Here is a 23455-nt window from a genome sequence, read left to right on the forward strand (position 1 = left end):
CATCTGCTGTGCTTTACATCTGCATTTATAAGGTTTCAAGTTCAAACTTAATTGAAATGCCATACATACGAGGAAAACCATACTGTTTCATCAGCTTCTTCTTAGATACCACTTTCATTGCCTGCAAAACATAGACACAGATACAATGAGATAAATAGACAATCTTGAAAAGACTATATAGATATCCGAACTATTATGCATAGAGGTCTGTCTGCCTGAGCCTATAAAGTGGTTGACATAACTGTCTTTTTTTCATTTACACACTAATCAAACAGCTTTCGCAGAGTTCAATCAACTGCAGTTATCTCGTTTGCTTCTGGCCTTGATGGGACACTCAAAATTCCCCTCACAGCAGTGTTTCTGTGCAAGTGATTGCTAAAGTGAATGTGGAAATTTGGTCACAAACAGTGAGTGACAGAATAAGAAGCAAGCAGACCAAAGTGAATCATGCAGACCTTTGTAAATCAACTCGTTTATATCCATTTTTATCTTGAGAGAAAGAAAAACAAAAGCTTGAGCAACATTCAACCGCTGATGCTTGGATCAGATGTCTTTGTAAGCAATTGAAATGTTAATCAAATAAATTGCTTTTGGCGCACAGAAGTGGGCTTTTAAAACATGTACTTCCTGGGTAACACATACTGAGTCATCTGTGTCATTTTTATAATGGAAGATGTCCATTACAGAAGAATTGTGCACCTGTGTCTTGTCTACTTTTCAACTGGGCTTCTAGCACCTGCAGAAAACATGAGGTTTCTTAATGACTGAGTGCCTGACCATTTCAAAATTCATCCTTGAGTTTCTCATGAGACACTTTCACATATTGTCATGGAAAGAATAAGACATTTTACTGAAGTACATGTTGAAACTCTGTGGTCTTTTCCCTTAATTTTTCATGCAATAAAATCCAATGTCTCAGAATAATAAATGCTGTATCACATACAGCATCAATAAAAAGGACCCATTTATCTTAATCCTGAAAGCATGAACAACTTCTGACGTGAATCAATAAGAGTTAGCAACAGGAAAAAGTCTCAAGGACAGCTGGAGGTTGAAGATCTACATATGTATTGCTGAAGAGTTTAAATAACTCGGTTCAAAAAGAATGAAGGTGAAAACATAAATGTTTTATGAACATGTCAGATGTGAGCATGATGAAACAAAATTGCTAGTTAGAATGCAGCAGGGATGGAAAGAACTGATGCGTCTGAATATAAATGACTGGGAAACGATGAGATAAATGAGCAAGCAACCCTATTGAAAAATAAATTGAAATACTACAACAAATACATTTACATATTTATGAACTTAAAGGAGAACTCTGGCGCAAAATTAACCTTTGGTCTATTAAAACATTAGAAATCGCTAATTAATACCATTAAGGCTCAAAATAGCCTCACATTAACACAGTAACATACTGTAATAAGGGTCTCTAAATAGATATTTTATATATTCAAAATTAAGGATTGAGAACATTGTAAGTGTACAGACAGTTTAATAAGAAGATATTTTATAAAGACAGTCCACTTCATGTATACAGGCAGGAGCCATCTTTGGAAAACAGTCTCGATAAGTCGAACCACGAACGACGTGCCAAGTGAGCAGAACTGTTTTTAGAGAAAAAACTCTTTACATTCGATTATCATGAAAAACAAATCTCAGAGAACGGTCGACTATAGGTATGTGTTATTAGACCAAAGGTTAATTTTGCGCCGGAGTTCTCCTTTAATAAAAATACCCAGTAATTGTATTTTTAGTACACTAAACTGATACACTTAAACTCTGGTAAATTAGAACAACAAATGTTTTACTTAATGCACTTTTTGCTGTCAGGAAGTTGTCTGGAAATAGTGCTGAGGTCCAACTAAAGATATACTTAAGTATGTAATATTGTGCTAATGTAAAACCATTGCAAGTTTACTTTAGGTACTGATATTATACAGAGATCATACTATCCTTAGTGATATTAAACACATTTTAAGGCGTAATATTAAGAAATGTGCATTGTGCAATACAGAAGTACTCCAAATAAAGTTTAATTATATTTATGCAGTAAGTCTCAAGCGATATGTCAGTAATATGTTGGATGTATGGATTTCTAGTACTGTATACTTAGAATGAAATAAGTGTATTTTAAATATATTTTCGTATAGTTTTTTTTTACCACTAGGGAAGCAATACCTAAATAAATTTATTTACAGATGGTGATGGAACTGTATTTATTGTATACTATGAAAAATACAGTGGTACAGAAGTGAAAATGCCACCACATATATAATTATTTTTTTAATTATTTTTATTATTTTTTATTTATAACTGATACATAAACACACTACCAAAGCATGGAGCAGAAAAAAACACATGTAGTTAAATAAAGGATTAGTTTTAATTTCAGGATTCATTCTGCCGGTAAAGAAAAAAGAGAATGTGTGGAAATTGTAAGACCGGTAATACCCTGCTCATAAGTTTCTGAGGTCAGTGGAGTGTAAAGGCCAGAGACGGGGGCACTCACACTCTAAAGAGGCCTTTACTGTATGAAGGGATTTGATCTCCGTCCTCTTTTCATCCTTGCTATCCAAACAGCATGAATTAATGAATGTAGCTGTAAACCAGGAGCTATATCTCGCTTTCAAAGACACAGTCAATTATGACAGATTACTATGAGGAGGACAAGAAAATAATCAGGCATGATCAGTAGACCTGCAAAAAGACCACACCTAAAACCAAATAAGACCCTACATCATACATGATGTGATGCTGGATTCATAAATTTTGATTTGATGATGTCTTTATTTCCTTTCTGGACAAGGGCAGTATACCGTGTTTACATTTTCAATGGAGGGACAGAACGCTCTTGGACTAAATTTAAAATATCTTAAACTGTGTCTTACAGGCTTGGAACGACATGAGGGTGAGTCATTAACGACATAATTTTCATTTTTGGGTGAACTAATCTTTTAAAGTGGACTTCTTTTTTATATTTTATTTCCATTTTGTTCATTACAGGTATGCTTCTGTATTTCAGTTCAAGATGAGTATTGTTACACAGCAGGACAATTTCCATATTTTAGTTCAAAACTGCTAAATAAATACATATAATTAAACATAATTTGAACAGACCATGTTCTGCTTGTGTGCTCTTTGTTGTCCAGCCACTGAAATTATATGTATCAGATGAAAATATTTTTTGTCTATCTTTGTGTTTGTTTGTACTGTGTTCATATTGTGTTTGTGGGATGATGTGAACAGCTCCAAATAAAATTAAGGACTGCTGCACATTCTTGCCATCACTGTTATATCACAACCCTCCCCCATCTGCTCTAATTTTCATTACCATTCAATTTATCCTGCATTTTCTACATCCTCTCTGTCATGCTTTTTTCTCTTTCCAATCTCTTTTCCTCAGTATTTTGTTCCTTACCTTTATTTTGCATCCTCACTCACTCACAATATACACCTCACGACTGAGTTTAAGGCACTACTAGCATCACCAAATTCAGTTTTGGCCATAGGCCACCCCACCAGCCTACAGCACTGCTCTAGATGCAATAAGGACATCCAAATGTAAAATAATAGTTATTTTCGTAAGGTACTTACATAATATTTGTCATCATCCTCGTTGTATGCCAACTTGACAACACCATATGAGCCCTTTAAGATAGAAGAAATGGACAGAGGAAACAAAACAGATTATGATGATTCAGACTATGAGACTGTGCTGAGGGTCTGAAAGAATCAGTGTCTGAATCTGAATGTTTGCTATGAAACAATTGTGATTATCAAAATTTGCAATATGACAATAATGTAGGGGGGTCTTACCTTCCCAATCTCACTCTTTAACTTGTATTGGTTAAGCTGGATGCAATCCTGAAATTGTGAGAGAGCGAGAAAGAAAGAGAGAAAAGAACAGAGAGAGAAACGAATCAATGTCAGCTGCACACACAAATGAGCTGTGATACTATATTAATATATTGCACATCAGAGGGAACATGTAAGCCAGTTACAGGAAGAAACAACAAATCTCTGCATTTGTTTCATAACCTATTCCACAAGGGAAGAATGGAAACTGTAAAAGAAAAGATTTAAAAATAATTTTGCATCCCGGTTGACTATGACTGCAAATACTAAGTGTTAGTGATCATTGAGCATTTTTATGTATTGTCACGTAAAAAATAGCACTGTTTGACTGATGTATTGGTTTTATTTCAATTTGACTTTTTTAATAACTACATAATTAAATATCTGATATTTAGATTCTCAAATACATGCAAGTTAATATACAGGGGTTGGACAAAAAAACTAAAACTCCTGGTTTTACTACACAATAATTTGTTAGAATGGTGAGGGCCTCATTTTGCATCCAAATACAGCACCAATTGACAGATAGAAGTCCTTCACAGTGGCCAGAGGGATTATGAGCCGTTCCTCTTCCAGAACAGTGTCCAGGTCACTATATGATGCTGGTGGACTCGCTCCTCCAAAACACCTCAATAATATTCAGATCTGGTGACTGTCAGACCATGGGAGATGTTCAACGTCACTTTCATCTTCATCAAACCCTTCTGTCACAAGTCTTGCTGTGTGTGTTGGTGCATGATCATGCTGATACACGGTTTGAGCATCAGGTGCTCATGATCCTCCAGAAGGGTTTGGTAGTCCTCCTCGGCAGTGTCGTGCCCATCAAATACAATCAGGATTGTCATGATATTGGAGCTCAAACCATCACTGATCCACCCGTGCTTCACTCTGAAGATTGGCCGCCAGGCATACAGATGTGAAACCTCCAACATTGGCCAGTGTTTCAGTTTCATTGTCCAACCCCTGTATTTTGTTGGTTTACCACCTTTAAACTTGGAAAAGAAGAGAGCAAACTTTATAGTTACCTTCACATTGTGTGATATCAATAAAACATGTCATCAAATTATGAAAGGATTGTTATTGCTGCTTCCATTAACAGTGTGTATTTTACAAACTGTAAATGTTTTTTTTTTCCCTAGCAATACGTGTATTAAAATTTCAGGAACCTAAAATAAACCAATTATATGGTTGAAAACACTAAACAGTTGTCATTTGATACATGACAAGTGAGCGCATCAACGGCAAAATGCAAATCAGCAGAGACTAATCACGCAACGCACTGATCGCACCAATAACGTTAGAAAAATAATATGAGCATGATGCTTTTGGTGACTAGCCTCGAGTCAGCAAGCTCTGAAGTATCAAGATTATCTCTGGATTATCATTCATGAAACTTTGACTGAACTGTTCAACAACCAGGGTCCGAACAAGACAGCTAGGGTTAGATTTGAAGAAGAAAAGGCAAAAACAAAAACAGACTGTTTCATGTGAATCAGCTGGCAAGTGCAAAAAGACTTGCAAGTAGCCAAGTTGGCAAAACAATTACTATCTGCATCAGCAACTTCCTGCATTGTGAACTACAGAGTTTATCGCAGCAGGGAACATTGCGACTGCAAATGATTCTGCCCTAATAACAGAAATGTGACATTGCCGCTTTCTACTAGCTAAAATGTACTGCTGTGGTATTATAAAGAGACAGAACAAACATCAACAAACTGTGCCATTTTCTTTTGGTTCTTTGTTCTGTTGTGCTATACTGAAAAGTGGTCCTAAAACAGATACCGAAAGATGGATTTACAATTCCATCTCTGCTCAACAACATTTAAGCAATTTCAAACAAAATAAAGCAAAAGACTAAGAACAGGAAGAAAGACTGTAGTAGTGGTAAAAGCAAAAATGAGAAGCTGAGAGAGGAAGAACTTCACTGGGGGAGGAACAACACTGAGAATGTAATGACAGATGAGTGGGAATAGAAATATATATTTTAAAAAAGGATTTCAGACAAAAGTATAATTTGATAAGCTGTAATAATTTTTGAGTTTATTTACAGAGAATGGGGAAATAAGATGAAGACGTAGAGAGAGAGAGATGGGGTGGGGGCAGAAGAGAGGAAAGTTGGACTCCTGGCTGAGTCCAAACTATTACTGGCACACACTCAGCGAGTTTGGCATTGCAGTAAACCCGCACCTGCACACACAAGCAGATGGTCAAAACTCACCAAAAAAAAGAGCAGAGGACAATACTTAATGTCTGAATTTCAAATTTAATTTATAGGAAAACACTTGAAGAATGACTATAGACAAGAGGCAACTAGTTTAGACAAGACCTTAAAGGGATATTCCACTTTTTTTGGAAATAGGCTCATTTTACAACTCCCCCAGAGTTAAACAGTTGGGTTTTACCGTTTTTGAATCCATTCAGCCGATTTTCTGATGTTTAGAAGAATATCAGTAACCTGACAGTTTCTGGTCTCATTGACTTCCATAGTATATTTTCTTCCTACTATGGAAGTCAATGAGACCAGAAACTGTCTGGTTACTGATATTCTTCTAAATATCCGAAAATTGGCTGAATACATTTGAAAACTGTAAAACCCAACTGTTTAACTCTGGGCGAGTGGTAAAATGAGCCTTTTTTCCAAAAAAAGTGGAGTATCCCTTTAAATTTGTTACATAAATAATAGGGATGCATTGATAATAAAATTATGGTCAATACTATAATTTGTAAATGGCCAAGAAGAACATAAAAACGAAACACTACAAACAAAAATCAAAAGCTTTAAATGCTTCAAGCAACATTAATTGGTATGGTATGAAACATGGATATTCATTTTAAGATTTGATAAAGATTACAAAGATTTATTTTAAGTGAGTGTTAGATAACTGCAAATGTAATCAAAATGTAAAAATAGAGATATCAGATCCCCCCATATCAGATGATATCTATCCACATGTTTTTTCTTATATTTTCTATAACCAAATCCAGAACCAATACATTGTGCATGCCTTGAAATTGAACAATATTAATAACATTATTCATCACATTATTAATTCAAATCATTCATCAATTATTCATATTGTCATGGATTAGAAATTAAAGAACAGTAGAGCCCTTACTTGAAGCAAATTGCATAGATTTTTCATAGTAGTCTACAATTTTACCATATTTAATTTCATACTAGAGGAAGAAGAGAGTAGAAATATCCACACAAAAAAAAGAGAAATAGTGATGTGGGACGTTAATTGTTGTCTACTGTATGTCTTGTTAGAGAAAGTTCAAAAGAGAGAGCTGGGGTTTTCACGGAGGGAAGAGATGAGGATTAGCGCACAGGCTCAATTTTCTGTTTGGTCCTTTTCCAGGTTGGTCCTTTTTTTTTAAAACCGGATAAACTTGGGTTTAAGTAAGGTATTACCGTATTGTTGATTCAAATGTTGTACTATATCATCTGACATCACAGGGTGAAAGTAGTGTAGGTTTGTGTGCATGTGTTTGGGGTTGATGGAGGGAGCAAAGCATTTTACAGAAAGGGCATGAGAGCATCATGGACAAAGGTTAGTGAAGAAAATAGAACAAGAGAACAAACTGGAAAAGGGCAGAGAACCAAACCAAACAGAGACAGAGAAAGTGCAAAAGCAAAGAGAAAAGAAAAAAGAAAAATCCAGCCAAATGAAACCTGACAGTCAATTATTTTGATTGCTCTGTGCTCCATAAAACAGCCTCACATTACTTCTCACACTTCAAAGAATACTCCAGACTTTTTTTTTGCTTGTCCTGTTAAGTCAAAGAAAACAGTAGAGTTCCAAAGATGTGACAATCTCCTGGGATGGGGAGGGAGAGAGAGAGAAAGAGAGAGAAAGGGGGAGAGAGAGGAGGATAAAAAAAGGTTGAGAGCCTCAGCATCACATGATAAACAGACTCAGGGTAGCCCTCAATCGGGTCATGGGGTCTATACGACCCCAATCGACTTTTACTTAATAAAAAAAAGGTTCCCTTCATCTCAGTGGAATATGATTTTGTGACTATACACACATACACAAACAAAAAAACAAAACAAAAAAGCTCGGCTTGATTCGGTTGTTCTGAAGGTACACAAAAAAATGTTTACACTTCTGGTCTTCGGGGTCAATATGACCCCACATTAAAAACTAAATATATTTTCTTCATGCGTCAAAAAAAAAAAAAAAAAAAAATCTGGCATAAATCTGAAACTATTTACACAGAAATGAAGGCCTAGTACTAGAGCATAAATTCAATGTATCATAAAAAATAATACTGTAGGACTCACTTAGGCTACTGACTCAACTGAATCAGTTTGATTTGTAAATATTGATAAATATTGAAAGAGTTTTAGTAAATAAAATACTGCAAATACACCAGTATAAACATTAAAATGATTCAAACTAAATAGCTTTAGAGTTACGAGTGTTTCCACTCTACGGTTATCAATGGAGAAGTGTAAGAGCAAATGAGGAGAATCAGACCAGCTGATGATCCTCTCAGAGCAGCGTCTCATTCTTCAGACAGGCTTAAGCCAAATTAACATGCACACACACACACATATATATATCCATGAAGGGTGTGTGTGTGGGTGGGGGGGTTGCTGAGGCTGTGTATTAATGAAAATAGCCTTATTAAAGAATGGCTGTATGGGTCACCTGTCCTGGACACTAATCACAGGAAATTAATTTTGCTTCAAACACACACACACACACACACACACACACACACTTCATGCTATGTAAGAGAAGTAACCAGATTTCTCATAAACCATCGGCATTCAGCAAATAGACATTAATATCATTTAAACATGTCTTTGATTATCTAGCAAATGTTTAATTCCAAGAACTGTACAAACTTTAAGAAATCTGTTCCATTCATGCACAAATCTGCCGTCACTGAAGAAACACGAGCAACAAACCTTAAGCCATATGATAACTTTGTTTGAAGAACAGGTTGAGTTTTAATTAATTCTACACAAAATTGCTTTTAGATCTCATTTGCATTTGCGTAAATTCAAATGAGCCACATGTTCACCAGGTTTTATGGCAGTTAAAAGTTGACGACTATGTCATGTTCACTATGTTTTGTATGCAAAAACAGCATTACCTAATTTTATTTTGTCAAATGATTAGTCATTTGTTATATGTTTTTGTAAATATGATTTCACTGTGCAGACTTACCATATTACTGTCTATACTTTCCACCATTTGCCATTTCTTTTACAATTTACATTCTTTTTTACCATTGTACTTTTTAACTTTTTTTGTTTTAACAATTTCTTTATTTGCAAAACATACTACAATAGGATTACAGAATCAATAAGTTGTTATCTAAAGTAAAAAAAATGTAATGTTTATTTATTAAATGTTTATATCGGCCTTTAGCCACCCTGAAGAGATCGGTCATCAAAACAATTTATCAAGTTCTAAAAAAGTAAATGTAACGATCAGATGAAAAATATTTCATACAAAACCATGGCGATATTTAAATGCCTCTCACCTGCGAGTCTGAGATGGACACTCGTCTGGACTCGATGGTTGGCTGTCTGGCTATTCGGGAGTAGCGCTCAGCCCCGCCGCCAGAAGATACGTATGTCCCTCTCTCCTGCAATGACATCTTCCTGCCTGACAGGTGTGGCCTCTTGGGCAGAGCTTTCTTCACACCTGTCCCATTCTTCAATACGCTGGAGGTAGGGTCAGACCTTAGGGACATTGCAGACATCTTGTCAGTCATTTCAGCAGTCGGGGAAGAGTCTGGGTCAAGGTCCAACCCCAAGCAACCAGGATCACTGCTCATCGCCATGACCATGCAGTATGAGGAGCTTTGAGGCAGGGAGGAGTGGTGTGTGGGGTGTTTTTACGTTAACTGTTAAACCTCCAACGTTGGTTTGCAGTTACAGGAAGCTGTGGCTTTATAGACAGATATTGAGAAGGAAGAGACAAAAAGAAATGTTAAGAGTATGTTACTAAAACATAGTTTGGAAGAAACTTTGACCAACTTTTCTCATTCAAGTAGGCAGGAGCTGAGTGCTTCCAAGATGGCCACCGAATGGACTGACTTCCCTTAAAGGCCCCTTGTGGTGAAAATCAAGTTTTTAATGTTGTTGATATGTCTATGTGCTGTTTAATGTAGTGTAAGGCAAACCATGTGCAAATTCATAAGTCAACACCATTGCTGATTATTTTCTCCTTAAAATTCCAGTGAACCAAAGACGCAGTCTCAAAAAAAAAAAAAATAAATAAATAAAAAAATCGCAGGTGTTTCTTATGTCACAGACCTCCTTGTATCCAATCACATCAATGTGCCGGGAAGCATGCTATTAACTGCTCTGAGTCTCAAAGGAAGCCAGGTTATCTCTGTAAATGTTTCTGTTAATATGAAAAATCGGGTACATTTAGCAAAATACTGTAGTAGGTGAATTATGTACAGTATATGATGTATATTATGATGTTATGATAACTATTTATATCTATTATAAGTTTAAAGTTGTTCAAAGTCTTTCTAAGCATGCTGATTTTTAGTATCTGTAGGATGCAAACATTTTTGCAGACACAGGTCCATATACACAAAATACAACATAAAAAGGAGATACAAAAATATTAATATAAAATGATTATAAATATATTAAAATAATATAACTTTACTAAAATGCCAAAAAAAAAAGATGTTCTTAAAAACTTCTGGAATCACAAAATGAATTATGTTTTTTGTTAATAGACTATATTATATATTATTAATAATACTAACATTTTTTGCAGACACAGGTCCATATACACAAAATACAACATAAAAAGGAGATACAAAAATACATTAAACATTTTCTATACGAGATACAGGCTATTGTACCAATTTCATCTTAACCTTGAAGTGTATCTAACAACTTTCAAGAGGACTGACTAATTATACAGTTTGCTGACTTGTCCAAAAGACACAGAAAACCAAACATTGTCGAGTTTTCCAAGTCAGCACTGTATAATATAAAAATATTATATTATACATATTTTAAATATATATAATATACATACTGTAGACACACACACATACATTATATGTATATAAGTAGGTTGCAGTATCACTGCTAATTTGTATAAAGTTAAAAATTTTCACTGTCACTGACAATAACCCCTTTCACACATACAGTACAGTCTTTATTGGTAAATTACTTGTATATCATGTGTGAACAGTTAATCAGTTCTGTACAATTTCAGAAGTGTTACTGTTAATTTGACAGTAATTTACTGGAATTACTATGTGGTACAAACTGATGGTATAATGTTCTATAAAAACAATGCTTGCTGTAAAAAAAGACCTGTTTTGTAAAAAGATACATGAAGGAATGGTAATATAGCTGATTTTGTAAATCCTCATTCAATCAAATTTCATTGCTCTTATTTCTATTCCTTTTCAAACAAGCAGAAAAATGAAAGGCTCTGTGTGAACGAACATTATCAGTCCTCAACTTCATTTTGGGCTCTAATGAGGGTCAGTTATGTCTTGATCATGCTCTCAGTGGCATTTTTCTGGCATTAACTCTGCGGAGGGTGTGAATATTACTGGCAGCAAGGTGCCAATGAAGTCATCCATACATGACCAGCTAATTGAAAAAAAGAAGTGTTTCTCTAACGGAGCCCAATTTCCTCAGACGGAAGATAATTAGGAGCCACCACTGTGAACAAGAACTGCTTTGTACTCACTGACTTGTGTGTTGATGTGTGCGTGTGCAACTTTGCGTTCTATTTGCCTCAGAGCATTTATACTCAAATAATCGATCAATCTGTTTGTTTGTGGCTGATTCAGACAGTGACAGAGTCTTTTCCTCTATCCATACACAGGCTACGTGTGAGACGGGGGCCTGAGGCCAAATGATTAACAACACACTGCAGGGCCAGACACAACCCCACTGCAACAGAGCTTTAGAAAGCTAACAAATCATTAGGAACCTGACAGGACCCTGAACCCAAACTGCATGTTACCTCAAATAATAAAACAGTAAATTAAGCCAATTTAAATCTATAACAAAACAAAGAAATGTAGAGAAATATCACAGAGAATTAAAGTAATCGGAAGTATTCACATTTGTGCAAACGTTATACAGACTACCGTACAAAATTTTGGGATCAGTACATTTTTTTTTTTTTTTACAAACTTTTTGTTTTATTACGGCATTCAATTAATATATTTTAAAGTTAAATTATATATATATATATATATATATATATAAATCTGCCAAGCTGTTATATTCCACTTCCAAAATCTCCTCAGATCATTCACAGTATATATTATAATATCCATAATCCCATTAAAAAAATAATAGAACAACATAAATCAATAAATGTATGTCTGATACATGATTCAGAACTGAGTGAATATGCAAATAGTTCAAACATTTACTGAAGTGTCCAGAATTTGCAAAGACTGAGCAGGACCTGTCTGTCCATCTGCTGGTAGCAAGGGCACTGTTCGCTTCTCTAACATCAATCTCTTTCTTCTTCATAGAGAGAGAATCAAAGCAGACCCGGCAATCTGCTTGAGTCTTTGTTTTATAGAAAAAAGAGGTGGAAATACAAAATGTAGCTCTCTACGTGGAAATATAGAGCAACAGAAAGCATCAGAGAAAGACGTAGGAATGAATTTCTTCATCCATTCTCATAATATCGTTCCACTCCTCTCCCTTCATCTCTTACTGTTATTGTCTCCTCCCAATGCAAACCATTTCAGAGAATCCTCTATGAAGGGGAATGGAGCATTACCATAGGAAAAGCAGATGAACAATAGAAATGTCATCACAACTAAATCCGTTCTGTCCAAAAGTGAGCTGGAGACACTGAGGCATGAGAAAGGCTCCAGAAACAGAGCGAAATCCTGTAACGCAAATGTCAAGGGAGCCATTCTCCATTTGACGTATTTGGGACATGATACCTTATTCTATTGCTTGAGGTTATTCAAAATACAGTATAAAGGCACCAAACATGCAAGGTTTTTCTTCTACAATTCCCAAATGCCTTGTAAAACTGCCCCATGAGCCTGGCCCAACAACTTAACTGAATTTAGTTGATTGATCTTAAAATGTTTTGTTGGCCTGGACTGAACAAAGAAAGTACAGTATATAAAAAATAAAAACAGGTGTCTGGTCTGCGCAAATATCCACTGATCTGAACCCGAAAGAGTGATAAATGAGAAATGAATTAAACCTGACATAAATATGACATTGTAAGTTACAGACCTGATTTCTGGATTAATAAAATGCTTTGACAGTTTATCAAAACAAGAAAACATCTAATGCTGATGTAATATGTAACATTGTAATATTGATCTCAATATTAAGCCAACATAGAACATCTATGTACAGCTCAAGTCTGCACATTAATTCATGAATAAATAACAAGGTGACTCATAAATTTTAATTAGTTACGTGACTGGACAGTCTGGCAACATCAACACAAACTAATAAATATTCATGAGTGAGGCCTTCAAACTAACATACTGTATTAGCAAACGTTCAATCTAAAACTCATTCTGGCATCACTGGCTTTTTGAGCTCTGGGTCAAAGCATTGTTCTTCTGTTTCATCTCAATGTCTTCAGTGGATTCAGGCCTGTTTACAATGAACAAACACACACCTGCTCAAGAAACATTTATTATTATTAGCATTGTGTTGCTTAATATTTTTGTAGAATCTGTAATATATTTTTTCAGGATTCTTTGAAGAATAGAAAGTTCAAAAGAACACCATTTATTTGAAATAGTATTCTGTAACATTATAAAGGTCTTTACTTTTCTTTACTGTAGCTATCAGTCAAATTGAAACAAACACTATATATCATATTATGTGTCACTTTCAGCATAAATGTGTTTAGTAATCGTTCCAACACCATCTACAAGCATCTGAAATTAATCGTTACAAGAGCGCAATGTAGCAAACACAGCATATTACATCCAGGAGGCAGACACACACCCTTGGCTTGTCAAAATCCAGTGCGCTCAGCGAAATCATGCACAGGAGCGTTCCACTGACTATACAAAACAATTACGTTCAATGGAAACAACATGATAGTGAGTAGAGGCAAACACACACGGCTGATTTTCTTAATTTCTAAATGTACTGTATATACACCAGTTAATATAGAAAATTCTCTCTGTGTCACTTAATGCCAGATCTTGAACAGAAAAAAAAAAATATCAATTTTGATCCGGAGACTACACTTCCTCATGGACAGATGGGCAGCTTATAATAATATAAGTGAAGCACCAGAAGACAATTCTTGATTCATCTTTAAAAATAGAGATTTTGACTCATCCAAACACATTATTTCGCAACCACGGAAAGTGAGAGACTAATGTTACATGCTACAAGTCTTAAATGCCCCAAAATCTTCTCATGCAATCACTCTAGTCACTCACGCAGATCTCTGTAACAAGAGATGAATCACTAGGCCCATATGGAACTGCAATTATCTCATCTATGAATGTTTTCTTGTTGTGTTTTTTCCTCTTATAATTGGAACTTAAAAGAGTTTGGAGGGCAAATCTCATTAAATTTAATATGGAAAACCTTTTAGTTCCTGTATGCTGAAGTGTGTTAATGAGATAATGAGATTGGATAATTCTGTATATTCACAGAATGATCATAATTTCACAGAAAGTGTGCAAAAAAGTGCGCACATTCGAACTTTTTTAGAAAACCTTTTGGCCCAATTCTAAAGGAGGATAACACGAATCCGGCACAAAATGCAATATCAGAATGAACCAAAGAACATTCAAGATAGCAGATAAAGCAAAAGTATGGTTGAGTATACTTATAATTAATTCATTACGGAAATCTAATGATAAACCAGTGTTGGGTGTAACGAATTACAAGTAACTTGAGATATGTAATCAGATTACCTTTTTCAAGTAACTAGTAAAGTAACGCATAACTTTTAAATTTACAACAAAATATCTGAGTTACTTTTTCAAATAAGTAACGTAAGTATTACGGGCGACTGTCACTCTCCCTCGCTACCATGGCTACCAGCACTGCTGCGTAAGAGCAGCCCACATGCCCGCACACCTTTGCCCGAGGAGTGGAAGAGGCACGGAAGCTAGGAAGAATCACAATTATGGCAGAGAAAGAGCAGTCGAAATTCCCAGATACCTGCATATACAGTCAGCGAAGGAAAATCAGGCAAAAAAAGGAAGACAGTATTTGAAAAGGCTAAAGCAAGAAGTCAGACAAGAGTCAATATCGGCGGGGCTTTCCAGCCGTGGCGACAACTGACAACCTGGGGCTGAAAAGTGACGCCAACAGTGCTTTTGTGGAAGCTCTACATGTAAAAAACCGTATATGTTATGAATCTTACACGAAATTCACCTTCATCACAGTGTAACTGATGGTCACGGGAAAACGTCCATCAATGCAACCTGTTTTTAGTTTTGATGTTACTAGCTCGTTACTGAATCAAACTCAATATATTTTAAACTTTACCATTACCACTACCGATATGCTAGGTTGATGGTGAGTACTACCAGCCATGTTAGTTGTTTATATAAATAATGATAAAGTTAGGCATTTTATTACATGTGATTCTGACATGATGTCACTACATGCACTGCTTCTCTCCGTGGCGCTGGTAAACGCATCCTCCAGCTGAGCGCGGTCGGCAGCGCGCAGTCATTTGTTTTGGGGGCGTGGCTTTGTAAGGATCCCAGACGGGAGGGGGTGGGAGTGAATGAAATAATGAGCTGTGTTTATTGTAGAACTGAGAGGACTACAGACACTCGATTTGTATACTTTGTTTTTCAGAGTACTTACATTTTAATTATGTATTGGTATATATAGACAGTTTAAACAAATTTGGGGAAAAGTTTTTGTTTTTTAGAAAATTTCTACCTTTCTACCACCTTTAAGTAAGTGGGTTGAACTTTCTTCTCCTGTATCCTATTCTTCTCCAATCCAGAATGGCAGAACCACTGAAAGGTTTATTTTTAACTGCACACTCTGTACAGGCATAAATTTGCATTTCTTTCAGCCTGAGGCTTATTCATTTCACTATTAGTGCGAAAGGGCCTTTACATTTGCCAAAAATAGAACTTTTCTGTTGTTGTTATTAAAACACAAACAAGCAAGCAAAGCCCATGTGAGAAAAAAGTAACACAAAAGTAATGTATCGAATTACTTTCGATAAAAAGTAACGAAGTAACACAATTAGTTACTTTTTTTAGGGAGTAATGCAATATTGTAACGCATTACTTTTAAAAGTAAGCAACATGCTAACATCAAACCATTTAACACAATCTACTGTATATGTACAATTGTAGCTTTTTTTAGCTTAAAGGACAAGTTCTGTATTTTACACTCCTGTTTTTTTTAGATCGTTTCTAAAGAAATGAAATGGTTAAGATGGCCCGAGACCAGCTGACTTTCAAAACTTTCTTCAAGACAGGCCTGTCACAGCTCATGCTAAAGAGAATATAAATCACTTCATCTTTTTCTGTATGCGAGTGTAACTTCGCATTCACAGATACTTCAGTTGCTTCACTCCCAGGTGCTGGATATCCATTTCAATCCATGACATCTTTATGCAGTGTGCAGACTTTAGTGCGCACACACACACACACACACACACACACACACACACACACACACACTTTCTTCCTGCACTGGCAGAGCTAAGCTCAAGCAGGCGTCCCTGTAGAAGCAAAGTGCATTTATGCGGCTGTTAAAAAGAGTCCCTCTGGATGAGGAGGAATTCATAGAGCAGAGTGAAGGATATGTGAAGAGGGAAAACAGGAGGAGGAGAGGTGAACGGCTGCAACGCTACATGCCCACGTTCTGCCTCCTCTCACTTCAATTCAACACCAAAGCTTTGATGCAAACTGTGAGGGAACAGCGCCCAAACGGTTCTAGCGCTGTATCAGTCAGTGGGTGGTGATCTAGAGCGGGAACCATGTGCTATTAGACAAGATAAACAGCAAACTATCGCTTGACTAAACACAGGGAGAAAGATGTGCTTTGAAATAGAACATAATAAATGGTGTGTCACCATAAACTTTAAAATCTTTCTGCAGTCTACAACAGTGGTTCTCAACTAGTGAGTGCTCTTATTGAGTCATATAAAAAATGCTAAAGTAATTATTGAAAATTCAACTAACTATATGATCATCCATTATAAGGACAACACAATACATGATTAATTTTTAAAAGCGGGAAAAATCCTGTCACATCCATATGTCACTTGGTAAAAGTCACGCAGATGCCAACATGGACAGGTTGCACAACACGCCCTTGTGCTCATAAACCATGAACAAAACTACACTCCAAAAAATCTTGTTTTCCAAGGAAAAAAAAATTTAAGAATACAAAAAATATGATACAAAAATAAATTCAACTAGAGCAACACAATGTCAAAGATATTAAGTCTTGTTTTCTGATAAATTACTGTGAATTATATTTGCCTATTAATAATTATACACTCACCTAAAAGATTATTAGGAAGACCTGTTCAATTTCTCATTAATGCAATTATCAATCGCATGACAGTTGTTTCAATGCATATATGGGTGTGGTCCTGGTCAAGACAATTTCCTGAACTCCAAACTGAATGTCAGAATGGGAAAGAAAGAGATTTAAGCAATTTTGAGCGTGGCATGTTTGTTGGTGCCAGACAGGCCGGTCTGAGTATTTTTACAATCTGCTCAGTTACCGAGATTTCCGGGATTGCTAGAGGTCAGAGGAGAATGGACCGAATGATTCAAACTGATAGAAGAGCAACTTTGACTGAAATAACCACTGGTTACAACTGAGGTATGCCTCAAAGCATTCGTGAAGCCACAACACGCAAAACCTGAGGATGGGCTACAACTGCAGAAGACCCCACCGGGTACCACTCATCTCCATTACAAATAGGAAAAAGAGGCTACAATTTGCAAGATCTCACCAAAATCGGACCGTTGAAGACTGAAAAAATGTTGCCTGGTCTGACGAGTCTCGATTTCTGTTGAGTCATTCAGATGGTAGAGTCCGAATTTGGCGTGAACAGAATGAGAACATGGATCCATCATGCCTTGTTACCCCTGTGCAGGCTGGTGGTGGTGTAATGGTGTGGGGGATGTTTTTTTGACACACTTTAGGCCCCTTAGTGCCAACTGGACATCGTTTAAATGCCACGGCCTCCCTGAGCATTGTTTCTGACCATGTCCATCCCTTTATGGCCACCATGTACCCATCCTCTGATGGCTACTTCCAGCAGGATAATGCACCATGTCACAAAGCTTGAATCATTTCAAATTGGTTTCTTGAACATGACAATGAGTTGACTGTACTAAAATGGCCCCCAAAATCACCAGATCTCAACCCAATAGAGCATCTTTGGGATGTGGTGGAACGGGAGCTTCATGCCCTGGATGTGCATCCCACAAATCTCCATCAACTGCAAGATGCGATCCTATCAATATGGGCCAACATTTCTAAAGAATGCTTTCAACACCTTGTTGAATCAATGCCATGTAGAATTAAGGTGAAAGTATTAGTATGGTGTATCAAACACAGTATCAAACACAGTATCAGTATGGTGTTACTAATAATCCTTTAGGTGATTGTATTATAATTATCTATAATAATTATTATTGATAAATTACATAACATATAGATTGAGCTGTCAAAAATGTTTTTTGTGTATTGAAGTATTAGCTGCTAAGAGAATGGAACAAAAAACATTAAAATCATATAAAAGCTGTAAATCACACTTTTGCTTTTGTTTATACATTTACAAAATTGTCAATTAACTAGATGTAGTGAAACCAGTATAAAAGCCTAAATCAACACTTATCTTACAGACAGCAAAGAGTAGTCGTGGTTTAATCTAGCAGAAAACATAACTGTGAGGTTTTTCTTAACATCATATTTTCTAAAGCACGATAGTGGGATTTGTCTAAAAAAATCTGAATCTGAATCTGTTTCTAGCTACTGTACAACCAAAAGAATAGAAAAATATTGCTACAAAACATGAAGTACTAGAGTACAGTTTTACCATCGGAAGAGTTCATAAACAGCTATTACTTTCCCTTTAAGAGGCTGGTAAGCGCTTAGGGAGAGTGGGAACACTGATGAGATGAATATTGACAGGCTTTAAACTGCTGGAGCGTACGGTTATTGAGGACACGGCCAATGTACATGCAGATGAATACGAAGTGGGATTTCAGTCACACGAATGAACAGCTAGACAGATTACAGTATGAGTGTTTAATAGACGTTTAATAGAAGTAGAAGTTGCCCCTTTAGACCAATACACAAACAACTTGGTGTAATCAGGTGTAAAGTGTGATGATATAAAAGGACCTGTCAAAAATAATTGTAAAACTAAGGCAGTGATAATAAAGTGAATCTTATCAAGTAGATGAAGTAGGACTCACCTTAGAATTGCACCATTCAAAGTTTCTTCCACCAGTCTCCCTACAGCATAAAGCAACCTGTTAGTGATACAAAAAAACAAAACAAAAAAACTCTAAACCAAGTATGAGTTTATGTCAACACAAGGATGACAGTATGTGCTTGAAAACCCGTTATTAAAAATAAATAAATATTGTGTACCCATCCTGAAACATGAGCTTTACTTCCTCCTCAAAGTGCATAGATGTTATCACAGCTGGGGAGATATACAAGTAATCTGAAAGTATCATCCAAATGTTACATGTTAGAATATTTGTATTAATATTTGTAATCTGTATGGGAAATTAATTATAACTGGGTAAAAAAATATTTTACCTTCTTTTGCTACATTAATAACACTTGGTAAATAGCACTGAGTTTTGTGAATAGGACTCTTAGATTATGATCTTTCTTGACACAAGACAGGTTTTACTCATCTATGTTCAGGGAAAGCATTGTGTGAAAACTGCTAAAATCAATTTTAATAAAAAAAAAAATAATAAATAAAAAAAAAAACCCAGAAACTTTGAAGCCATCTTTCTCAGTTTCCATTTGGCATTGTTAGTGTGTTCAGCACTGTATAATAAGCCCAAGTATAGCAATAACTTAATTTTATTAAGGTAAAACAAAACAAAAAAACAGCACTGTGCTATACAACTGTTAAAAAATTTGGGGTCAACAAGATTTTTCTTTTCTTGAAGCATTAAATTAATCAAAATTGTCAGTAAACATCTTAATGTTACAAAAAAAAATCTATTTAAAATAAAAGCTGTTCTTGTCAAATAATTTTGTCATTTTAATACTGTAACCATGTTTAGTGTATTCTTCATTTTTAAATATCCCCTCCGGCCATCACTTTAGTCCACTGTATGGCAATGCTCATTCTATCTAAGTTTTCCTAATAACAATTATTACATGCGGAACTCGAGACAGATGGTTAACGGAGAATTTCTAAACTTAGTAAACAGAGGTGAGCACCAGTCAAGCCCAAGTGCCTTCACTCAGTAAAAGAAGAATTACAGCCCTCTTTTCCAGTAGGAATCCAGACTGCCATCTTCTCAAAAGTATGATGTGGACAAAAAGACCACAAAAAAGGTCAAGCACTCCACATGCAAAAGAACCAGACAAAACTACTTGTCTGCCTCTTCCAGAAAAGATGTTTGGGTCTGTTGACTGCAGAGAGCTCAGATTTATGTTGGCTAGGCCTGGATTTCAGAGCAAATGTTGGATATAGCGATTGTCACAGGGCTCTTGAGTCTGGTTTGCTGTCTTAAGCCACGAGTCTTAATTTCAAACATGAAGCAGCACCATTAAAACCCATTCAAGTCAACACGAGAACAAAACAGAGCAGCCAGCCGACATAAGTGGGATGGGGATTTCAGAGGAGGCTGTCAGAGAATGCCAGCGTGAGAGGGTGAACGGACAAATGATGCCTATTCTCGGAGAGAAACTTCAATTGTACGCTCTGCAGTGATGAAAGAAAGAATTGAACCATCAGCTATACAACAGAGAGAGGACGAAAAAGAGAGATGGCCTATTGAATTTCAGCCAGGTATTCAACAAAGGCAACAGCTTAGAGATGGTCTCAAACCAGACATTAATTTAAACACATTACTGTGCATGAAGACTGCAGGGTCCCCCTCAGCAAATGGTCCAGGGCTTCACTGGTATCCATTTACTTAAAGGGCCCCATGTAACATGAAATGTGAATTTAGTGGGCACTTATAAGTGACAACAATACCCTTTATAGCTTACACAGTCTGACATGCTCATATCATCAACCTACATGAAGAGATATTTTGTACAAAAGTTCAAAGATTAAATTGTTTAATTATTGTTAGAACAAATTAAATTAATGATTTTGTCAACAATATATCATTTCTTTGATTGTTATACAGGGCAAGTACTGTACATTTATACCCCTTCTGGGCATTAAAAAGTGAGTAAAAAGATAAATGCTGCATTTATTTGATCAAAAATACAGTGAAAAACATAATATTGGGAACCATAAAGAACTGTTTTCTATTAAAATATCATTTCAAATGTATTTTTTTCCTGTGAGCATTACAGCGAGTCATTACTCCACTTTTTGTTGTCACATGATCCTTCAGAAATCATCATAATATTTACTGCTCAAGAAACATTTCATATTATCATTGTTAAAACAGCTGCTTAACAATTGCGTGGATTTTTCCCCTTCAGGATTCTTTAATGGATAGAAAGCTCAAAAGAACAATTTATTTAAAATATTTTGTAACATTATAATTGTCCTGTCCCGTTTGATTATTTTAATACATTCCTGAATAAAAGTAAGAATTTCTATTAAAAAAATACCCTGCTGACCCCAAATTTTTGAACAGTGCTGTAGATCTGAATTGACAACCTTTTTTTAGTTAATTCCTCATGAATTAATACAATTATGGCTAAATAATAAACACAATGATAAATAAAATACTTAAAAGCACTAATGGCTGCATAAGAAAATGTTGTCTGTGGCCTACGCTATCTCACGACCAATTCGTACGAGTGATTAAAAAGTGGCTAATTCGTACTAATTCATAAGACCTCACTCGTACGAATTCATACGATTTGTCCAATCCCACGTGATGGGTAGGTTTAGGGGCGGGGTCAGGGGTAGGTCATTCATACGAATTCATCCGAATTGTCGGAAAATATGTACGATTTAGCAAAAATCGTTCGAGTGAGGTCATACGAATTAGCCACCTCGTAAAATTCGTACGAATTCCCGTGAGATCGGGTTGGTGTAGCTGTTTCTACCTGTAAAATAACAACACCATTAAAACTGAGCATGAATTTTCTTAAGAATTATACAAGATAGTGAAGTTCACATATCACACATCCAGCTAACAACTTTAATGTCTGAAGCCCCTGGGCATGTGCTCTGACCTACAGACAGCATTGCTGCTTGTTATGGCCAGACAGAACAGCTTTAACTTGCATTGGATGTGTGTGTATCCATTGCGCATGTATAGTATTCACAGCCAACTGTTAAACTCAAGCATCTTTTTTCACTGCACATGCATAATGTAAAAAAAGAATACCATGATTTTAAAGGACATGTAGCATGTTAATCATTCATTATGAGGGAACGTGTTTAATGTATGTAACACTATAATCTGGTTACTTTCGTATAATGGTGGACACTTGATCTACATATCGAGCCAGTACAGTGAATTAGGGAAAGCTTCATTCATACAGTAATGGACAGCAGAGACTAATCCTCACTGCTGATGTGGTGTGATCAGACTGATTCATTAATCACTATTAATCCCACACTAAGAACGGACACGATGTGAGGATAGAGAGGATAGAGGATGGAGTGACAACAGTAAGTTGATGACAATAGGGCGGAAAAACAGTGCGACAGGGGAATAGGAAAAACAAAGGCTGTAAATAATTTAAAATTGTTCCTTAAACGATTTACATGATATTGATCACAATAACTGTAACCACATAGGCCTATTCATATTTTCTGAGAAATTGCCACAAAGAAGGATCATTTTAAAGACATCACTGTGGCAGATGACAGCAAATAGATTATACTGTGGCAGTAGTCAAATCGTCAGCCTTATTTGATCATTAATTTTATGTTCTATTATTGCGGGAAATGAGAATCTTTTTCAATAATTTGATGGATTTGGTGATGAAGAAAATGTCACATTGCATAGACATTTTTCATAGATAATCACACATGCTATTTGCAAGTAGACTGCTTCACTATACTTTTGTGTTGTCTCATCTCAACTACACCACATTTTTAAGATGTTGTCAAATTGCTTGTTACAGCCATTGTAAAAAACTATTTATGTTTCAAAGGTCAGTTTTTAAAAACTGACAAGAAAATGAACACACACACACACACACACACGCTAATGTCAGAGCAGTTCACATGCGGCAGCACGCAGTGGACATTCATTCTCCTCCCTACTTATTCTACTAACATGCGATTCTTCTCTTTATCTGGAGCATCTCATCTTGCCTCCTTAGTGACTCATTGTAAATGCTTAAAGTGCCCCTTATTAAGCTTTAAAGCTGCAGTCCGCAGCTTTTTTTGGGTTAAAATTTATCCAAAATACATATTTGACAAAATAAATAACCAGCCTTTGTTCAAAACTATCTGCTTGAATCTGCTACTATCTCGATTCAAAGCGGTAAGCTTGTAATAAAGTT

At 35.9% G+C, this 23455-nt stretch overlaps 1 protein-coding gene across 5 annotated transcripts in view; it reads right to left on the reverse strand.

Annotated features, from left to right (window-relative positions):
- camkk1a (calcium/calmodulin dependent protein kinase kinase 1a) overlaps nt 1-23455 on the reverse strand; it is a 74200-nt gene that overhangs the window by 29317 nt on the left and 21428 nt on the right. For 3 of the 5 annotated variants that reach the window (XM_039675215.2, XM_039675220.2, XM_089130292.1), the window contains exons 2-6: nt 19249-19305; nt 9358-9767; nt 3820-3867; nt 3598-3651; nt 70-121 (exon numbers count right to left, since the gene is read on the reverse strand). In XM_039675215.2, the coding sequence (XP_039531149.2) occupies nt 70-121; nt 3598-3651; nt 3820-3867; nt 9358-9666 (463 nt within the window). In that variant the 5' untranslated portion in view covers nt 9667-9767; nt 19249-19305. Of the gene's footprint in view, nt 1-69; nt 122-3597; nt 3652-3819; nt 3868-9357; nt 9768-19248; nt 19306-19426; nt 19482-23455 lie in introns of all 5 variants that reach the window. The other 2 variants (XM_089130293.1, XM_039675218.2) reach the window with 2 other exon arrangements.

This window comes from Pimephales promelas, chromosome 4 (genome assembly GCF_988280905.1).
Source record: "Pimephales promelas chromosome 4, fPimPro1.hap1.1, whole genome shotgun sequence".
NCBI lineage: Eukaryota > Metazoa > Chordata > Actinopteri > Cypriniformes > Leuciscidae > Pimephales > Pimephales promelas.